Source organism: Sturnira hondurensis, unplaced genomic scaffold, assembly GCF_014824575.4.
Source record: "Sturnira hondurensis isolate 20B ecotype Veracruz unplaced genomic scaffold, ASM1482457v3 Scaffold0022566, whole genome shotgun sequence".
Taxonomy (NCBI): domain Eukaryota; kingdom Metazoa; phylum Chordata; class Mammalia; order Chiroptera; family Phyllostomidae; genus Sturnira; species Sturnira hondurensis.
In genome coordinates, this window is record NW_028095197.1 from 8,208,984 (window position 1) to 8,229,329 (window position 20,346).

Here is a 20,346-nt window from a genome sequence, read left to right on the forward strand (position 1 = left end):
AAGAGGCACACACAGAGCTTCCAGGACCCCCCTCCACACCCAGACCCCCAGCCCCGCCACAGGCAGCGGCCTCTCACCTGTTGATGGAACTGACGCTGGGCACCGTGTCATTGTCACACACTCGTTCTGACAGCAGCCGGTCCCTGATCTCCCAGGCAAACATAGTGGGATTTTGGCGTTTGTACTCAGCTATTTTTTCCACCACCTTGGGCGTGGCGACCTTCGGTTTGGATCCTCCAATTACCCCCGGCTTGATGCTGCCGGTCTCGTAGTACCTGGGACCAAGGAGAAGGGGCTTAGCTGCAGGGAACCAGCCAAGTGAGTGTTGGCAACAGAGAAACAGGACCCCTGCCCAGAAAAGGTTCAACCTGTGCTGTCCAGGGAAGCAGCCACTCACCACACAGGGCTTCTGAACCCCTGAAATGCGGTTCGCTGGTGCATGCTATACACTTAATACATACCGGGTTTTCAAAATTTAGTACAAAAAAATGTAAAATATCTCCTTAATAATTTTTGACATAGGTTTTATGTTGAAATAATTTTTAATATATTGAGTTAAATCAAATACATAATTGAAGTTAATTGTATCTGTTTTTCTTTTCCTTTTTTAAACGTGTCGTTAGAAAATTTTAAATTTCACATGTGACATTACATTCCTATTGGACAGTTGGTCAGGAGACTATGAATTCATTTATTCCTCCATATTTATCTACCATTTCACAGTTTACAGAACACTCCCAAGTCAGTTTTCCCATTTGATCCCTGCAACAGTTCCACAGCAGATAAATGTTTTGAATGAGTCAATAAATAAATGAATGGGTCGACATCTACAGTATAAAAAGAGATCCATAGAGGCTAACGGCTTGCTCACGGCCACAAAAACCCACCAGCCAGACCAGACCTCCTGGTCTGAGGCTCAACCTCCTGGGCTACAATTTCCCCAGAGAGCGGCTTGGACCTTTAACCTGCCACCTCTCCCACCCCCGAGCAGGTTCATCTATCTTCTGTAAAATGGTCCCCTAAGATACAACTTATTTACTCATAATAAAAAAAAAACAACAATAACCCTGGTGCACAATTAAAGGGAGTGTTAGATTTCAGAATTAACTGGAATTATAGGTCAACACCCATGCAATCAAAACAGAACAAAAAGAAACCCACCCGAAGGTCGCGGCAGCTCTCCCAGGGACCTCCCCAGAGCCAAATCGCTATTTCTAAGGGCATTTCCATGCTATTGGTGCTCCCTCGTTAATGCAAATAGGATGTCAGGGCTTTACGGTGAAACCGATTCCAGGGAGGAGAGTGCCATGAAAGATCATTTCAGGGTGACGAAATGACTTGATTCCTTTTCTGAGTCTGAGCCTTCACTGGATGTCTCTCTCAACGTGCCCAGAGGAATTCCTGACTTCCCCTGGCAAAGGAGATTATCTCACAGTTGAAATTTCTTTTTAACCAGCAAGACGTTTTAGAAATGACGGGTAATTTTCAAATCCAACGAGAGCTCATCATTGGTAAAGGGAAGAGGAGATCCTTTCATAGGATGGGTGAGAAAGGTCCCCCCAAACAATGACTGCTTACATTGGAAGAGATGCCAAAATTCTCACCCTGGGGAAGTCTGGGCAGGGCCGAGTCAGTGCATATTCCAGAAACAGATGAGACAGTTTGGGAGCAGTGACATGGAACTGGAAATTCTATTTTTCCATTTACAAAAGTGAATCACGTACAAATTTGGACCACAAGGCAAAACTCAGCCTCTCCTCCTTCTTTCTGTAATTGCTGGAAAATTGTTACTAGACATAAGAAAGGTTTTTAGAACTATTTAAGAAAATACTTTTTCTTTGCCAGAAGTCCAGAAAAGTAGCTGAATCAAACCACACAGCAATCTCTGTGGCCTCCAGTTATCCCTTTGTAGAAAATCGGTCGTTAACATCAGCACACACTCTGTTATCACGTACAGTGCCCCGAGGTCTACGAAGCTCTTCCCTCAATGGTCTGGATCCCCACAGCCACCCTGAAAGGCCCTCAGGGTCTTACAGAAAAGAAAACCAATGATCAGAAGAATAAGCGACGCCCTGGCGGGCGTAGCTCAGTGGACTGAGCTCGGGCCTGTGAACCAAAGGATCCCGGTTCGATTCCCAGTCAGGGCACGTGCTGGGTTGCAGGCCAGTTCCCAGCAGGGGCCAGTTCCCAGTAGGGGATGCACCAGAAGCAACCATACATTGGTATTTCTCTCCTTCTCTCCTTCCCTTCCCTTCTAAAGATAAATAAATAATTTTTTTAAAAAAGAAGACTAAGTGATGTGCGCAACTCCCTTCTGGAAGTCATGGCAGCCTCAGCTTTTAAACCTGACTTTGAACCTGGAGTTCAGAGAGGTAACTGCTGCATTGGTTGTAAAATTTTAAGTCCTCGTCATCATCGTCACCATTCCTTTGAACTGCAGAAAGCTTTGCCATTTACCAGGAATTTTAACATGCATTTTATTTTCTTTCACCCACTCACTCGTCCAAGAGTCACCAAGTACCTGCTAGGACAAGGCACTGTGGTGGGGTAAGGGCCACAGACATACAGACCACCTTGTGCTGGCTACCCAGCGCATGTTAACTGATGGAACTGCAATTCAGGCAGCAACTCTGAAAAGGCGGCAGGACGGAGCCCCCACCCCCACCAGACCCCCTCCCCCCCCACCCCGCACTCGCCCTGTGCACATGGCTCCGGTAGCAGTGCTTGGGCTCTCCACCCATCCCACCTGAGTTGTGCCAACCATAGGTGGCTGTGCTCTCGACGTGAGACGTCTCTGTCTTCCTTCTGACTGACACACGGGCCAGACACTCAGAAGGCCACCCTGACACTCCACAAAACCCCAACTGGCAACTGCGTCACGTGAGGGTTCAGACTAAATAACCTCCCTTTCTTCTCAGCAAAAGAGTCACACATCCCTTTGGCTTGCACACGGCAGTCGAACAGCAGCCATCAACACACAGCGCAGTTCAGCGCAAAGGGCACTAGTTTGGAAGCAAAGAGACACAGATGCTAGACAGCGGCTCTGACACAAACTCGCTGTGCGACCTTGGCCAACTCACTTAGCCTCTCTGGGCTTCAGTTATCCCATTTGTATAACAAGGGGAAGATGTTGGCCCTTCCTGCTCGGCAGTGCCGTTGTGAAGACAGAAATGCAGGATGATTAAGCAAAACTTTGCAAAATATAAAGAGCATGGGTTGTGGATTAAAACCCTTTGAGTGTTTATGTAACATACCACCCAATTCCAAACGACCTGAACCCCCAGACGAGCTCTAGTGAAAGAAGACAACAGCCGGGCTTTCTGGGTGGATTTAAACGGGCCTCACACACCACCAGGCTGTGCCTCTCAAGCCCCTCTGGAGCCTTGAACTCTGTGAACTGAATGCCCACACTCCTGGCAGACCGCCACCTTTCTGAGCTGACGGGGGTCTCTGCCAGCCCCGGGGACTCTGCCTGCCTTGCCACACAGCCTCTGAAAACGATGGCCACCACACACCATACACTCTCTACAATCTGTCACCCTGTGTGCACCCATCAAATTCTTTAGTGACAAAAAAAAAAAAAATCAGTGGATAGAACAGCCCCAGTTCAGAAATTCCCAGTCACACTGTTTTAGGGCTGAACTTGTTTCTTAAAAGGCAGTTCTAATTAGAGTGACATTTTGTCCACTGTGGTTCTTAGTTATGAAAATAATGAGCTATGAAATTCCAATTTATTGTTGACAACTTAAACGGCCAGGCACCGGAGCGGCGCGTAACTTCCGAGTGCCACTCTACCTAGTGACAAATCTATTCTGGGTTGTGGGAGGCTGCCGGCTGGCTCTGGGAGGATCCTTGCCCCCTTCAGTCTCCAGGGGAGATCTGGACGGCTCCCAGGCACCGGAATACGAGGACCAGGCATCTAGACATCCCCTCTGAGAAGGGCTCAGCATCTTGCCCTGAGAAGATTTCGAATAGCAAGCAAAATGTCGGCTCAGCAAAGATGTGTCGGCAAAAACAAAGGAAGGGCCTTCTTTCTCTCTCTCTCTCTCCCTCTCCATACACTGAAGAGGCTTCCCAAGAAGATATCTAAGTCCATTCAGCTCTCGGAGTCTGATGCTGAGAAAGTCTAAAATATTTTCCTTCTTTTGCTCTCCTATTTTTGTCTTCATTTCTTTCTGTTTCTCTTTTTTAAATCAATCTTTCTCTTTTCTCTTTGTCTTTTTTTTCTTTCTCTATCTCCTTTCCTCTGTTTTCTTCTACTCTCACTCTGATTCTCCATCCAGGAAAACCACCATTTAACAGGAACACCAAGCTGATGTCCTGCCTTTCCTCCTTGAACTCTGCCTGGGGCTTGTTTGCTGCCGAGTACCAAACTGGAGTGGAGCCCACAGCCTCCACTGCTTGAGGTGACTCAAGATGGGCAGGGCAATGAGGAATGAACACAGGGATCAAGGTCCCTAAAGGGACCACCAGACCTCTGGCCCTAAAACCTCTTCCTTGGCCTCCAGCAAGGCTCCCCAAGGTTAAAAAAACTGTCTTCCCCTTTCATCTGAGAGAATTTCTCAAATTCCAGCACGTGGAAGAGAAAGAGCAAGCAGGAGGAAGTCACGATGTCACTGACATACTTCAAAATATTTATTCCCTATTCCGGCGTCTGTTCTCAAACCATAATGCAAGCTATAGAACAAAGGTTGTTCCCTGAGCCTGGGAGAGAAACCCTGAGAGAGTGATGAACAGCGAAAACCCCAGGCGGCTCCTGGCTGCCTGGCCAGACCTCTAACAACTTCACACGCCTGGAAACGAACCTGTGGCTTTGGCTGCAGGGTGTGGTGGGATGGGCATGGTCCGAGGGTCCCTAAGTCCTCTTCCCCACCCAGGTACTGACTGGCAGGCTGGACCTGGGTCAGCCACTTTGCTTCTCTAGGTTTGTTTCCTTATCTCAAAACTGCTTCCCTCCCGCCATTCAATCGGAATGCTAAAGGCTGCACAGCCCTCTGGGAGAATCAGCACTGTTAGCATTTTGCTTGTAGCAAATTGCTGGGTCAAGTGGCAACTTTCAAATGTCAAACTTGAGAGTTAGTGTTTGTTTGGATTCCCCCCCTCTAATTTAATATCTACTTACAATGCCTGTCACAAGAAGAAAACAAAGCATAGAAGGAAAATACTGTAGCCCAACATAAGGTTGATGATAACCCCAAACTAAAAATGACTGCTGACTTTAAAAAATGGAATGTGCTTTTTGGAAACATTAAAACAAAACCTTGAACTCGGTAATTTTGGTGATTTTTAACTTGTGGATTTCCCACCCAGCCCCGCTCAAGCCCTGGTCTCACCTCAGATGTGCAGGGGAAATTCCCAAGAACCTCTTGCTCTTGGGTTCTCTGGAATAACTGACCAGGCTTTCAGAAAACATGTCACTCACCCTGGCTGGTGTGGCTCAGTGGACTGAGCACAGGCTGCGACCCAAAGGGTCACAGGTTCTATTCCCAGTCAGGGCACATGCCTGGGTTGCAGGCCAGGTCCCCAGAGGGGGCCACATGAGAGGCAACCACACATTGATGTTTCTCTCTCTCCTTTCCCCTCTAAAAAATAAATAAATAAAATGTTTTAAAAAAGAAAACATGTCACCCCTCCTGACTGAGTTCTCGTGCCACATGTCCTTGGGGTTTCCCGAGACTACTTTGAATGGAATAGCCTCGAAAGGGCTTTGCAAACTCTAAAGTGTTGAGCACGCGGGTCAAGTGCCACAGTGATTCTCACTGGGACACTGCACACTGGCCAGCTGCTGGGTCATGTTTTAGGTTGTTATCTGAGAAATTGAGGGAAGCCTGGAGCTCCTGCCTTTACCTGCCGAGGATTTTGCTGACACAGCCATGGCTGACCCGAAGCTGCCTGGAGATGTCGCAGGGCCTGACACCTTGATGAGCAAGCTCCACTATCCTCTGGCGGACGACGTCCGGGAGTGGCCGTCCGTTCACGAAAACCCCCCCAAGCTGATTCACTCCTCCATGTCCTGAAACAGATCAGAAACAGAAAGCGAGAGAAGGGGTAGTTAGAACCAGTCACACAGAAGCTGCAGTGCCGCAGCGAGCACCCAGCGCCCCTCGGACAGGAGTGGCTGCAGACTGGATGTCTTCAGCCCGAAGTCCGATCACACACACTACGTAAACGCCTTAAATCGCTTTGTAAAATTACGCGTGATCTTCAGCCAGTCCACTGGGCTATCGAGGGCCAGCATCCCCATGCTATTTTTCCTTCCGTTACTAGCATTTTCCTTGCCATTCTTTTTCTAACAATGGAACATGTGACGACCTCAGTCTAGGCTGGGGACACAACTTACTGCATACACGATGCTGAGGTCTAAGAAAAACGCCTCGGGAGAAAATGCATTTTAAAATACATCAAATGTAGAGAGGTTTTTTAAAATGAAACTCTTCCTTCTAACAACTATCTTCAAAAGCGACAGGGATAACCCCTGTAAACCTAAATCTCAGGGGGGAAAATAAGGTTTTTTGAGATTACCAATCTAAAGGTAAGTACTTTTTTAAAATTTTAAATAGTATCTGCACGATGCCAGGACAAAACCCAGCCACTGCCTTGATAAAAACACTTTCTTTAAGAAGCTCAGTCCCACATGACAATGAAGCTGGAAAAAATAAACAAAAAAGATGAGGCTGATATGTAGACCTGACCACTGTCCCGTCCGAGAGCACACAAAAGGAATGGGTCAGAGGATCCCATTCCACTCTACTGCACTTGGATTTGCTGTAAAGGAGTTTTCCTAAAATTTGTGAAGTGTTTTACAATTGACAAGCAGCTGTAAGTTGGTTCAGGGGAAATCAAGAAGCCAGAGAAAGCCTGTGAGTCCCAGGTTTTGTAATGGCTCTGAGACAAATGTTAAGTAAAAAGAGTCTGGGAAAGAATCTCCTCTGCCCGGTAAGCTTCCTTCTCTTACATCCAGATCCATCTGGAGGGAAACAGAGATACAAGCCACTGAAGAGCCAAACCAGTAAACACAGGGGGTAGCAACATTATTGACTTTGCAGCCATTAATCAGTCCCTGACATCACTGAAGGCTGTCAAAAGCCAAAAGCCAAGTTCAAGCATTTACCAATGCTGCTGGCAGTTCAGAGGCTGGGAGGGGGGTGATAATCGACACTGGGACTTGCCCGGGACTAGACTGTACCATGGAAACCAGGGCATCTCAGAGGTCACACATACACACAAACACCCCCTCTCTAACTCTAACACACAAAATAGTCACCTCATCTCAGCTCTCCACCCCGCCCCCCCAGCTCTCAGCCACTATCCAGGTTCATGCACATCTGAAATGGAGAGGAGAAAGGTACCCATAACATAACTTATGTCCTAAAAACTGCCAAAGCAATTCATGAAGTTTCCCAGGAGAGTCTGAATCGAATGTATCCCTCAATTTCCAGCATCAGGCTGATTTCAAGGAAAAACACAATTTTATAGACAATGATGGTACTTAATTCTAGTTCTTAGCTGAATCTCTCTCTGATTTTCAAAGTGAACATTAATGGGTTTTGATTGTTCTAAAACACTCCAGACACGAGAAAAGGAAACCGTCCCAAATGAGACTTGGTGATTAGAACGTGACTGCACAGTTCGCCTGAAACTGAACGGCTGTAGCCACCATGGTCAAGGGCCTTAAGAAGGCTTTGTTCTGCGGTTGGGAGCACCTAATAAAAAAAAAAGTTGTATTGAGCTTTCAAGAACGGGCTGGATTTAAGAAGAAGGTAAATTCAAAATTGGTACAAGCTCCTCTGGAAGGACAAAAAGGAAGCCAAAAGCACCCAGTACAGTTTTGAGATAACCTGTTAGTCTAGGCATTGTAGCCCGTCTGCAAGACCCTGTTCCCTACATCACTGGCAATTTAAACTTTCTGCCCAAAACACAATGCCAACCTTCAGAGGACTCAAATTTCAAAAGCTATCCTATAGGACATTTGGGAGCTTTGGGGACCATTTGTATCACGGACATTCTAGGTGACAGCAAGCCATCCTATACTCAAAGCCCACAAAGACTAGGCTACCAGTACTCTTCCAGAGTCTGATGCTCATGTCCACAGCTGACACCAGACCCAGAGTGACCAGGCAGTCCCCTGGAAAGGCCCCCCAAATTGGCTCTCTCTGCCTCAGTCACAGTCCTATCCAATAAAGCATGTCGAGGCTGGTAGGGAGGTGGTTTACAACTGTGATCTGAGAGGGCAATGTCTGCCACTTACCCTGAGGTTAAAAAGAAGTAAAACTAGATGCCTGAGAGAGGGGGAGGCAGCGTGGGGAAGAAAAGAGGGAAAGTGAGGTGTCAGGAGAAGGGTGCAAAGAGTGGGACTAAATGAGACAGGCAGCAAGAAAAGAGAGCTGAGACTGGAAGAGAAACCTCCAGTTAGAAAGGCAAAGGAGGGAAAAGCAAAAGGAAGAGCCAGAACAGGTGAAGAAGAGAAAGGTGAGTGCGGTGCACAGAGGAAGGCCAGGAGATCAGAAGAGAAAACGGAGGAGGCCCAGTTTTCTGGGGGGAAACTGGGGTGCAGGAGACTTCTGTGGAGGGGGACCTTTGTTTTCTGGAACCCCAGCTCCAGCTCTGCATCTCCTCAGAGAACACAAGCCCAGCCTCTACTTCCTGTGGACTCCAGCTGGGTACCGGTTTATCCCATGGGGGCAGCTTTGGGGAGACACAGACACAGCTACACTTTTCAGGGCCAAGTAGAATTTACAGAGAGACTGACACAAAGATAGATGGAAACAAATCAAGGCAAAGACCAAGAAACAGACACACAGATACAAGGGAAACAGCCCTGCCCTCATAGGACTGACAGGAAAGGGTTTTGGGGGTGGTGCAGAGAGAGAAAGGTTGAATTGCAGATGCCCCCGGGGCCTCTGTGGCTCTGGTCTGGGAGGGCCAGCCTCCACAGATGCTCCTTAGGCCCTGGTAAGAACATGCGGCCCACATGGCTGGGCACAAGGTCTCAGAGAGAGGGTCCCTGCTCAGTCAAAGATTGAACTCCAGGGCTTTCAGGGTCATTGGAATTTTTCTTAGTGGCACCCAAGAGGATGAATGAAGGGACACACAGACATGCCAACAGGGACACAGGGAAGAGCAGGGATGGAATTTCGTTAACACACTCTCTAAATGACAGACAGATGCTGACACACACTGACAGCCGGGCCACAGACACACAATTGAACCAGACACAGTGCTGCGCACATGTGTGTGCCCACCCAGACAGTCCCCTCTCCTCCTTCTGGAACCTGAGTCCCTCCCTCTCTTCTTCTGTGGCTCCCTGAAGACCCAAGAACCAGCTCCAGGTTTGCCCCTGTGAACTTTCAGTCCTTTTGTCTCTCTGATCCCAATATCACACTCCATAAAATGGGTGTAACTAAAGGTTTAGACAAATCTCAGGTGGGAGACTGGTTATAAAAGTGCTTTATAAATGGTAGCCGTACCTGAGGGAGGAAAACATCTGAGGAGGGAGCGAGGAGGCACTGTGCTAAAGAAAGTGATGAGTCTGGAATAGGGGGTTGGGGCGGGGGAACTCAGAAGCCCATTTCCTGGCAGGGTCTGCCCCTGCCTGACCCACCACGAAAAGCTGCCCTATTCCAATGGGGGGAGGGAAGTGGGGGCATGAACCTGACCTGGGTCAAGAAGGGTGATGAGGAGGCAAGACTTCGTTTGAGCCTCTACTGCCCCAGAGATCTCTAAGGATCTACTGCACACCCCACTCCCCACCTCCAATCACCAACAAACTGAGGCCCCTTCGAGGGTCTACACTATGCAAGCAAATAGCTCTGGACGTCAGAACCAAGGGCACTTCCAGAGAAGCCAGCTCTGGAAGCTCAGCTGGCTGGGGCCCAGCCCCCACCGCGCTGCCCGGAAGGTTGAAAATGGGAGGAGGGAGCACTTCTGGAGGAGAGGGCAGATGGAGGCCAGGACACGGAGGAACAGAGACACAGTCATTAGCAGTTGGCTAACAGCACCTGCGAGAAGCTGCCTTCTCCATCCTCCTGCACAGCTGGGAAACCACCGGGTCTCACGCTGTCTCCCCAAGAGCTTGTGCAGGACCTCTGCGGCGCCCCTTCGCGCAAAAGGAGGCAGTGAGGGTCTGTTGATTCCTCCCCCACCGCGAGAAGAGAAGAGTAGCGGCCAGCCCTCCCCGTTTTGCCCCCCAGTCGCTCCTCGGCCGAACTGAGAGCTTGCCTACCTCTCAAGAGTATTGACCCCAACTCGCCCGTTTTCTGACTCGCGCTGCGAGATCAGAGCCACCCCGAGCTTGGCTCAAGTGTACACAGGAGCCGGCTGCGGAGGCGCTGGGGTCACCACAGACTAGAAACCTTTTTGGCACAGGCCCCAAACGATGAGGAATCGTTCGGGCTGGGACCGGAGCAAGCGGCTTCTCTGTACAAACGTCCGCAGGGCTTGGGTGGATTACCTCCGACTCAGGAAACTGACACAAAGAGAAACTGACTTGCCTCCAGTCAGCCCTGGCCGCCAAGATCAGCATTTCTCTGCCTACCAGGCCACTCGGCCCTCCGGATTAAAAAGGACAAATTCGTCCAGGAAAGCTCCCCTTCTCTCCAGCCGGGTCTCTGCTGCCTTTGTTAAATAGGGGACCCGCGGCTAGTAAGCAGGATCCTGGGCTGTCTGAGAAGCCGGCTTGGGGACGGCTCCCACCCAGAGAGCACTTCTATGACCCGCGCCCGGTGGGGACCCAAGCAGGGCACCCGGCTGGATGCCGCCAAAGCCTGGCGCCCTGTTCCGGCCCAGCTCTGCAGCGCGCAGAGGGAAAACGCGATTTGTTCCGCTTGGTATTTCCTTGAAATCTCCGACTCTAATCCGGCGCTAACTCACCGTGAGAGGAACTCACATCTCACAGAAGGCTGTGCTAAAGTGTGAACCGGCAGACCCCAGCGGGTCAGGCCGCAGGGCCCTGCCGGCGTTGCTCGCGCCCAAAATGACCCTTCCCGTCTCCTACACACGCAGCGTCTTCCAGAAGGCGGGGGCGCCTGTATGTTGACTAATTGGCTTCTTCTTGATTTTTTTTTGTTTGTTTGTTGGTTTGTTTAGGATAGAAGCCATCATAAGGCAAGCGTCCGGCAGAGAAGGACTTGAAGGTGTCTTTAAGGGTCTGTGTATGAACTGGGGGCTTCTAAGCAGAAGCTCAGTTCAGGAACCTCGACTTGGTTGATTTTTCAAATCCCACTCCTCAACTCCAGAACACCTTGGGAGCTCTGGACACGGTGTCTCACTTATCTTTCAACCTCTTCCTACACACATGGAAGCACAAAGACACTGGCTGGGGCCCCACTTTCCCTCTAAGCCCTTGTCTTGATTAGCCCCATCATTGAAAAAGGCGCTGTCGAGGTTTGGGTGTGGGGCGCTGGGACTCAGACTGACCTTTCGCTACAACTTCGTGCCCTCCAACTAGTCCAGTCGGAGCCCTCTCCAGGTCCCAGCTTGGATTCTCCCAGCACACTGAGATGTCGCTGCCAGAGCCCCCGAAAGGCTGCAGAAAAGGCTGCAGCTCGCTGCCTACGTTTCGCGTTGGTGGAGGCGGGATTCCCGGTGCCAGGTGCTCCGAGCCCAGGCGCCCAGGCACTTTGTTCCACATCCCTGCCTGGAAGCCCTGCGCTTCGCAAACTTGACGGCACAGCTGCAGAAGTCCTGGGTCCTACCGGCCTTAGTACCTGCCCCGCAGTCCGGCACCCCAACCCCGTCCCGGGCGGAGAGTGAGAGAAGCGAGCTCGCCGCCTACTTACTATGCATGGATGCAAACGGGTCGTGCTTACAGTGTATTTCCATCGGGGCGCTCCAGACTGCAGGCCGGCCCACGCCGCCGCCTCCTGGCGCCAAGGGGCTGCCCAGCGCGGCTCCTGAGCCACGCTTCCAGGTCGGGCACCGTGCGAGCTGGACTCAGAAAACACCGTTGGAGCCTCGGGGCTTCTCCCTGAGCCTCCCTGCCGGAGATCGCCGAGATCTGCTCCTAGAGGCGGGAAACCGCGCCAGTGCAGTCGGGCTGGATGAGGGGCGCCCAACTCCTGGCGGCTTTCCTCCGGGGCTCGCTCAGGCGGCGGCTCCGGACACGACTAGAGGTAGCTGCTGCCAAGGCGCCTGCAGCCTCGGGGGCATAGCGTAGGGGCCCGCCTCCGGGACGGCCAGGCGCCCGAGACTTCAGAGAGGAGCGGCTTTGAGGAGGCCTGCAGGACACTCGGCCCTTGGCTTTACTCAGGGGGCGGCGAGGCCCGCGGGCTGCCAGGCTGGTTCCGCGGCCTCGCTGCCTCTGGAGTCTCTCCTTGACTTCTTGATCTCCACCGGATCCTTTTTTTCTCTGTTTCTCTGAGTTTCTGGGACTCGGACTTGCTGCTTCAGCCTCTTTCTATCCGGCTCTCCGACGTCTCGGACGAAGTTGCAGAGAACTTCCTCTCTGGCGGAGCTGGGGCCCAGGCGGGTTCGCAGCCGTTTCCGCCGCGGATGTGGGGGCTGAGACTCCGGAGTCTCCGGGAGCTTGTAGCCTTCATACCCTGGGACCTTCAAAGTTCCCGCGACTCCCGCTGCTCCCCCATCGCTGGGACCAGGAAAAGGGACAACAGCGATAGTATCCTCTTCCTAGTGCCTAGTGCCTTACGCCCACCAACTCTTCGAGCCCCTCCGCCCTCTCTCGGAGGTCTGGTTCTACTGTCTTCCAGTTGCCTCTTCCGGGACGGCCGCCGTGCTTGCCCCAGGCGTGGAGGGAGGGACAGAGGAGACAGAAAAAGGTCCCCTCCACCAAGGCCGCCGGGACTGCTGGTGCTGAAACGGAGCCGCTGTTGGCTTTGACGGCACTGCCGCCGCGGGCGCTAGCCCTCCGCCTGCTCGGCGCGCACAGTGCGCCACCGCGCCACCCTGGAGCCGCTTTCAGGACCCGCTGCGTGTGGACAGCGCCGCCCGGGGCTCAGCCTCCCTCCGGGCGGGGGCGGGGGCGGGGCGGGCGCTGACCTGCCAATCACGCTTCATCGAGCCAATCAGAGCAATGGCTGCCGGCCCTGGCTCGAGACACTGCTCCATTGGCTGAGCAACCGGCGGGCTCCGCCTAATTAGCGGATACCTGGGCAATGGGAGAAAATGGGAGGCGGGGTCCAGGCGGCGGCGCCACGTTCATTGACAAACCCGCGGCGCGAAGGCCTAGTGAGCAGGGATGGAGGGAGGGGGGAGGGGATCCACCTAGTGCCTGGAGAGTCCCGCTGCACATCCCGAGGGAGCTTGGCCTAGCCACTGCCGTGGTGGGACCCTGGGATGCCCTGAAGGTTTGGGGACAGCCACTGCTGGGGTGGGGAGTGAAGGTGGGGGAAACAGTCTCCAGAAAACACACACGCAACGAATGTTGGAGAAAAACAAGGAGAGCAATAGAGAAACGGCTTTCAATCTAAGCACCATCACACTCATGATGGACTCATAGTGTGTGCACAGTGTCCCATTCTCAGTTTCTTCGTCTGTAAAATGGGCAGAGTTGGCTTCACTAGTCTTTATTGAAGTCTCTTTCCAGTGGAAATATTTCATAGTTGTATCAAACTTCTGCTAAGCCACAGCCTCCTCATCCACCCCTCTCCCTCTTTTTACCCCAGGGTCCCCAATTCTGAGATAACTGAGAGGCAGAGACATTGAGAAGGAAGAAATCTTATATTATTTTAAAGCTGGTAATCAGGGTGTTCCTGGGGAAAGGAGGTTATCTGAGGCTTTGGATAGAATTACCCAAGCACTAGCCCTGGCTGGTGTAGCTCAGTGGATTGAGCGCGGGCCTGCAAACTAGACGATCGCGGTTCGATTCCCAGTCAGGGCACATGCCTGGGTTGCAAACCGGTTTCTTGCAGGCCAACTACCAGCAGGGGATGCACAAAAGGCAACCATACATTGATGTTTCTCTCCCTCTCTCCTTCCCCTCTAAAAATAAATAAATAAATAAAACCTTTAAAAAAAAAGAATTACCCAAGCACTGAGCCCTGAACACCTCTTTCCAGCCTCAGGCCAGGAGTCACCCGACGCTTGGGGGGCTTAGTGATCCTGGGAGCTGGAGGCTTCTCGCCACAGGGGCAAATCTTCATCCCGCGCAAGGCCTCTTGGGAACTGAATGAACCCAGTCCTGACCAGTGATAATGAAAGTCCCTGAGTAGGGCAGGTGGGCTGGCACATTCTACCTGCAAGGGCCTGCCCAACCATGCCAGGAGTGCTACCATGCTGCAGCTATCAGCTGTTGTGAAAACCTGACCTTGCCTCTCCTGGGGAAGTTCTTGTTTCTTTTAGGACAAAATGTGTGGAATTTATAACAAAATCCTCCTGGTCCAGAAGGACAGGTCCCTGACCAAAGAGTCTGTTTCTCTGGGGGGCGGCGGGGGGGGGGGGTGGAGAGGGGCTGAGAACCTGGGACCACAATCAAAGGAAGTGGTCTTTGAAAAGAAAGCATGTGACAGCCAGTCCATACCCAGGAGGCATCAGTTCTGTGAGCCCTTATGTCTGCCAGGGTCCTGGCAGAGACCATGAAGACTCTCCTGCCCCAGCAGCTCATGGGAGTGGTCCCAAGTCCCACCATTTCCAATTCATAAGCCATGATCCTCTAATATTAAACGTAAATCCGCCAGAACAAGGGCTCTGGGATGCCTGCTGTAAACCTCGGCTAGTAGGGAGGAGAAAGCACATGCTGACCTGGGAAGGCTCCCAGGCCATTCTCCACGTCACTCTTCCCTCTCTCTACCTGTGCCCCGTTTCTCACACCCCACACTGGGTCTGTCCTCTAGCCCAACTTCTTTCTGTTCCTGGCCCAGACCCAGCTGCCCCCGAACTGGTAGTTAAGTTTCCGGCGCTGACTCATCCCCACCCCCTTCAGGGCACTGCTGCGGAAAACGGCCTCAGGCTGGCCTCTGGGGCCCCCCGAGGTGGGGAAACGGCATGATCTCTTTGTCTGGAACTGTGCTTGTTCGAATCTTCCGTCCACCCCCACCCCCACTCCGCCTTGTAGCAAGAAGGTCGAAACAGGGAAGAGAGACCAGGATGAGTTAGGGTTTCCACTTTCGCTCCATCGGTGGCCCACGGTGGAGTGGATCGATGGTGACTAGATGTCGACGGGAAGGCTCTGCATTACCACCTGAGAGGCGGGGTGGGGATGGGGGTTGGGGTGGCCTTGAGGGTCGCAGCGAGGGACAGCTCCACCTCCAGTCTCGCTCAATGAGTTCAGGCTTGGGATCTCAGATTGCAAAGTCTTTGAGCTGCAAGGGCCCTGAGGTTATATACTTTCCCCATTTTACAGATTCTCCAAGTGAGGCTGAGGCAGGATGCGACTTGTCCAACGTCAGAGTAGGTCCAGGCTAGAGAAAAGGCTGTGGGCCGAGAACCTCTTTCTCAGAAGGATCTCTCCAGAGTCACTCGCGGAATGGCGGGGCGAGTGGGGTACGATACCAAATAGAAGAACCCAGCTAGGATATGCCCGCGCAAACGGGTTTCCATCCCATACCTGGGAGGCTGGACAGAGTCCCCCGGAGCGCTGCCGTAGTAGGACGGAACTGCAGATGCTAATGGAACAGAAATAGCTCAGATTCCCATTTCATACAGGTGTTCGGCTCCAGGACTGTGTCTTAGGCGAGAGCATCCCCCTTCCTCATTGTGCACTGAACGTGTCGGAGGGAGCCTCCCTCTGGTGCGGGGGTAATTCACCGCCTCCAGACTGGGCCTGCATCCCGGAACCTCCAATGCCAGACCTGATATCCTGGCCACCTTGCCCAACCTTACAGGCCAATGAACAGCGGCCCAGGGAGGTTACAAAACCATTCTCAGATAACACAGGGATTCCGTGCCCAAGCCGGGCTCCCACGCCTGTGTCCCGCCTCCGGAAGCTCACAAGCCCTGGAGTCTGGGTCCAGGAGAGAACGAAGCAAGCAGCTGGTCTGGACGCCGCCCCGCTGAAAGCGGTCCGCCTCGCTCTGCGCGACAGTCGCATGGTTTCGTTCCCTCGGCAGGAGGGCTTTGGGCCCAGCCCTGTGCTAAGCGCTAGAGGCCGGAGGCCCGGGAACAAAACCTTCCGGGAAGAAATCCAATTTATGTAAACCGCATTGACTTTGAAAGTTTTGCTATTGAAAGAAAACCCATTGAGAATAACGTTTGAGATGCCAACACACCTTTAGAGAAACGTCCACATCGGTCCTCAGCTAGACAACCTGGCTTCACTCGAACACACTCCCTCCCACGTCCCCTCTCCCCCCAACCGCCAGCCCCTCCAGCGCCCAGCAGCGTCGGGGGTTTGGGGCGGCTACAGCGCTGGGTGGACCTGAGATTGACTCACACAGCCCAAGTCCAGCCCATTTCCCGCTGGCTTTTGGCAAAGCGACGCCCACAGGGCTCCACTGGTTGCTCAGTTCGGTAAAGTCAGAGATGACACAGTCATCGCTGTCCTAACTTTGTGGGTCCTCTCTAATGGCCATTTTAAAAACATCAAAGAGACAAAGCAACTGACCGGAAATTACACAGCTAGGTCCAGAGCTGAATCCTGGCCCAGGTCTGTCTGCAGAAACTGTGGAAGGGGGGGAGGGGAGGGGAAGAATTTAACCACATTTTTCAAGAGAAATGCCAGTTGTCGTTGTCAGGGTTTATTCCCATTATTAGCACACCCCGAAGGGCAAGGGTTCTGGGGCTACCTTTCTCTCTCTAAAGCCTTCAGGCAGGGGGCCCCTTCTAGGGCTCAGCTTCCCCATGTGTCTGACAGGGGAAAGAACCCCTGAGTTGAGGCCTCCCAAGTTTCGGAAGGATGAAGACCCTTGGGTAGAGAATATGGGCATCATCCCACCAGGCTCATTCTAGAGCCGAGGGTCTGGATGCCGTTTTCTGTCAGACAGTGTTCAGCCTGTCCTGGTCTCTCTAGCCTTGGGGAGCCTGAACTCACACAGCAGCTTGAGTGCCCAGTCGCAGTTTTTTCCAAGGGGACCCATGAGGGTGGGACTCTGTCTCCTCTCCCAGCAGGAATGAGAACTCTAGGGGCAGAGAAGACCCCCACAAATACCTGCCCCTCTCTGGACCCCAGTTTCTCCTTTTTGGTGCCACAAGGGAAAAATTAGACCCCCCCCCCAAAAAAAAATCCTAGTGCTTCTCTATTTAGGGCCGACCTCACCCGATCTTGAGTGGAGAGCTATAAGGGCATAGACTCCTTCCTAATTGTACAGACGGGGAAACTGAGGTCAAGAGACAGAACAAAATACAGTTCTGAAGAAAGCAAAGGGAGGTCAAGAGGCCCATAGTAACCCTCAAAGTTAGGAGAGGGAAGAAGCCCAGGGAGAAACCCCCAGACAGGACCTGGATGCCCCCAGCTGTCCAGCTTCTCAGCTCTCCTCTTCCCAAGCTGGGGCCCAGGCTGGGACTGACCGGCGGAAGTGCAGTGTCACCTGGGATGTTCGCATTTACCTACGCAAGCGGCCCTTACCCCAACTCGGGGTGGAGAGGGGGCGTGGCTCTTCAGATTTTAAAACTCTAGCCAGTGTAGGCCACCCTCTCTAACCCCACCCAGGTCCATCTCGCTGAAGAATGAAATGCTTTATTGATTAAACGATTATTCAGGCGATTGAACTAATCAAAGAGCCCATCGACCGCCATGAATTACATTCTTTGTAGACAGGAGAGGCAGTCAGGGCCAGCCACGCAGGCTAGCCAAGCAGACCCTCCCCCTGAACCCTTATGGGACTCTAACCCATTCCCAACACAAACACAACTTTTGTCCCAGCACAGACACCTTTGGGAGTCCCACAGACTAAGGGACCCACTGGGGAAGTGAGGAGGGGGAGTGGGGATGGAGGCAGAGGGTGTTTCCAGGTTCCCCTTCCTGCACTCCCAACCTGGGGAACCCTCTTCAATTTTGCCTCTTCGATTTCTGCTCTAACTTCAGTCACAATTCTGGAAACATATCTAAGTCCCCGGGAATTGTCCTGGGTTTAGAACATAAGCTCACCCCTCTCCCTCTGCTTTCTGACCTGTTTAGGGCCAGAAGCGGGGCACACAGACCCACAGGCAAGGGAAAATGGGCGTTCTTGCTGGGGCCAGGAGTGTGTTAGGTGTGTGTTAGCACACTTGACCTAATGAGTAAAAGTGGCCCCTGTGCCCAGCTTTTACCTCAGAGCAAACAGAGGCTTCCTGCTGCCTGCCATCTCCTCTCAAATATAAACACACCCTGTTACTCACTGCCCAGGCCTGTGGGAGGCACACCTGGTCCTCTGCCAGAAAGGCCTGTGTGCACAGAGGCACCAGAACTCGATGCCCAGGGGAGGCACACATGTCTACCCTACTTGCACTTTCTTCTATTGCAGGGGCACCCACAAGATAAAACCTGAGCACACCGTACACACACACACACACACACCCCAGTGTCAGAGGCTCGTCTAGTGAGAGTGAAGGCAGGCTAGGAGTCCCTACACATGTCTCAACTAGCCTATTGGCTACCTGCTCTCACCTGCCAAGGCTGCACCTGCCACTGGAGACCCTTTGGTATAAATGGTGGGCTCAACAGTGCCCACAGAGAGAGGCAGTGCACACCACACAGCAAGGGCTCCGCGCCCCCTGCCCCTGAGCTCACACCTCCGTGCCTGGATCTCCCAGCAGAATGGGACCTGCACCTGACTGTTCATAGGCTTAGCACAGCAGACTCCCACAGGCCCTACACCCATCCCTGTGCCTAGAAGCTGGCACTTTTGTGTATATTGGCACCTACACAATGAAGAGCTGTGGACAGGTACACATTTTTCTCACTTCCAAAATTACTTGGGGTATGACAAACACAGGCCCTTAAAGGAATAGATATACACTCATACCACTTATCCCAATTATATGTATGTGATGCACATTTTGGATACAAAAGAACAGCACCCAGGAAAACCCACTCACAAGTACCCACTAACGCAGTCATGGATATAGAGACACGCAGGCACATAAAGTCTTGGACACACACTCAGACACTTGAAAATACGGGACACAAACTCATTAGCACGCATGCACACGCCGAACCCCTCTGTAAACTCGCAGACCCAAACAAACTTTCAGACCCCCAGCGAGACACCTACATAAACATTTAGAAGAAGAGGGGGGGGAATCGGCAAATTCTCAGCTACCTGGACTGATGCAGAAGTCTGTGAATAGATTGGCGAAAAAAACACAAACGCGCCACAGAGAGGCAATCAATCCCAGCGAAAATGAGGTTCATTCCCTCCCCGGGGCCAACGCAGTGGAGGACCATCACCCGGTTGGGCCCCGTCTGGGTCCCGGGCTTAGCGCGCCTAGAGCCGGTGTCGCGATCCTACCTGTCCTGCCGGTCCGAGGAGTTGGGTAATTTTTCTCTAAATCCATTTTGATTTTTCAGAACTTGATGGAATGGACAGGGGGGAAAAGTTTCCACTTTTTTTGTGCTTCTTTTTTTTTTCCCCCTGGCGTCAGGGGCCGCTCACAGGTCGAAATAATTCAAGCCTTCCGCTCCCCCGCCGAGCTGGGGTAGCTGATCACTGAGCTGAAACTAAACGTTTTAGGTGGAAAAAAAGCGTCCGAAGGCACCGTGAAATGATTAAGGAACTAAAGAGCTTCTCGCCATGTGAGATCATGTCCTGTTCTCGCCAACATCACAAGATGTCCCCTGACACGCCGCGCCCCCAGCATGCGGCCCCGCACTGCCAGCCCAGAGCTGGGCCGGGGTGTCCGCGCTGTGCAGCGGGGCCTGCTCTGCTGGCCAGACGGGGCGGGCCGGGCCGGGCCGGGCCGGGCGTAGCAGCGCTGGAGGCCGGGAGCGTAGCAGTGTCGCCGCCGCGCCGTCCTGGACTTTTATAGGGGGTTGGGGGGAGGGAAGGAAGGCTTCAGGCAGCGGGGAGCTAGCCCGCGCACTTACGGGAAGGGGCAGACCTAAGGCAAGCCTGGAGCCCTGGCCTCGCGGCGGCACCTTCAAGAAACCCTTGCGTCTTGGTGTCGAAGGCCCCCTTCTCCGTGCGCGCGGCCTGTGACCCCTCCAGATGCAAACCCCGCCGCGTAGAGGGGTGCAGGACGGATTTTTGTTTTTAAGGAAATTAACCAATCTGCCAAACAGGTGCTTCTGAAGGGGGTGCAAAGGCAAGACGCTGCCAGACATTCCGTTTCCTCAGATTCACCCCTAGGGCGGCGCCCGTCCCCAGAGCACCCGGCTACCCCACCCCCACCCCTATCTGTGACTCTAAGACTGTTGCTGGGTCCCTAAGTCTTGGACAGTGCCAGGACCGCGACGACCTCGGGTCCCACTCAGCCCCCTGGTCGCAGTTCTCCTTACACCGGGTCTCATTCTGGCCCAGAGCGCGGCGGCTAAGCTGC

General features: G+C 52.8%; 1 protein-coding gene across 3 annotated transcripts in view; it reads right to left on the reverse strand.

The window, feature by feature from the left end:
- Positions 1–20,039, reverse strand: part of PAX5 (paired box 5) — a 163,411-nt gene extending 143,372 nt beyond the window's left edge. The window contains exons 1-3 of one of the 3 annotated variants that reach the window (XM_037035852.1): positions 19,320–20,039; positions 5,848–6,013; positions 78–275 (exon numbers count right to left, since the gene is read on the reverse strand). In XM_037035852.1, the coding sequence (XP_036891747.1) occupies positions 78–275; positions 5,848–6,013; positions 19,320–19,365 (410 nt within the window). In that variant the 5' untranslated portion in view covers positions 19,366–20,039. Of the gene's footprint in view, positions 1–77; positions 276–5,847; positions 6,014–11,415; positions 11,697–11,777; positions 12,911–19,319 lie in introns of those variants that run through there. The other 2 variants (XM_037035853.1, XM_037035851.1) reach the window with 2 other exon arrangements.
- Between the last annotated feature and the right edge of the window lie 307 nt (positions 20,040–20,346).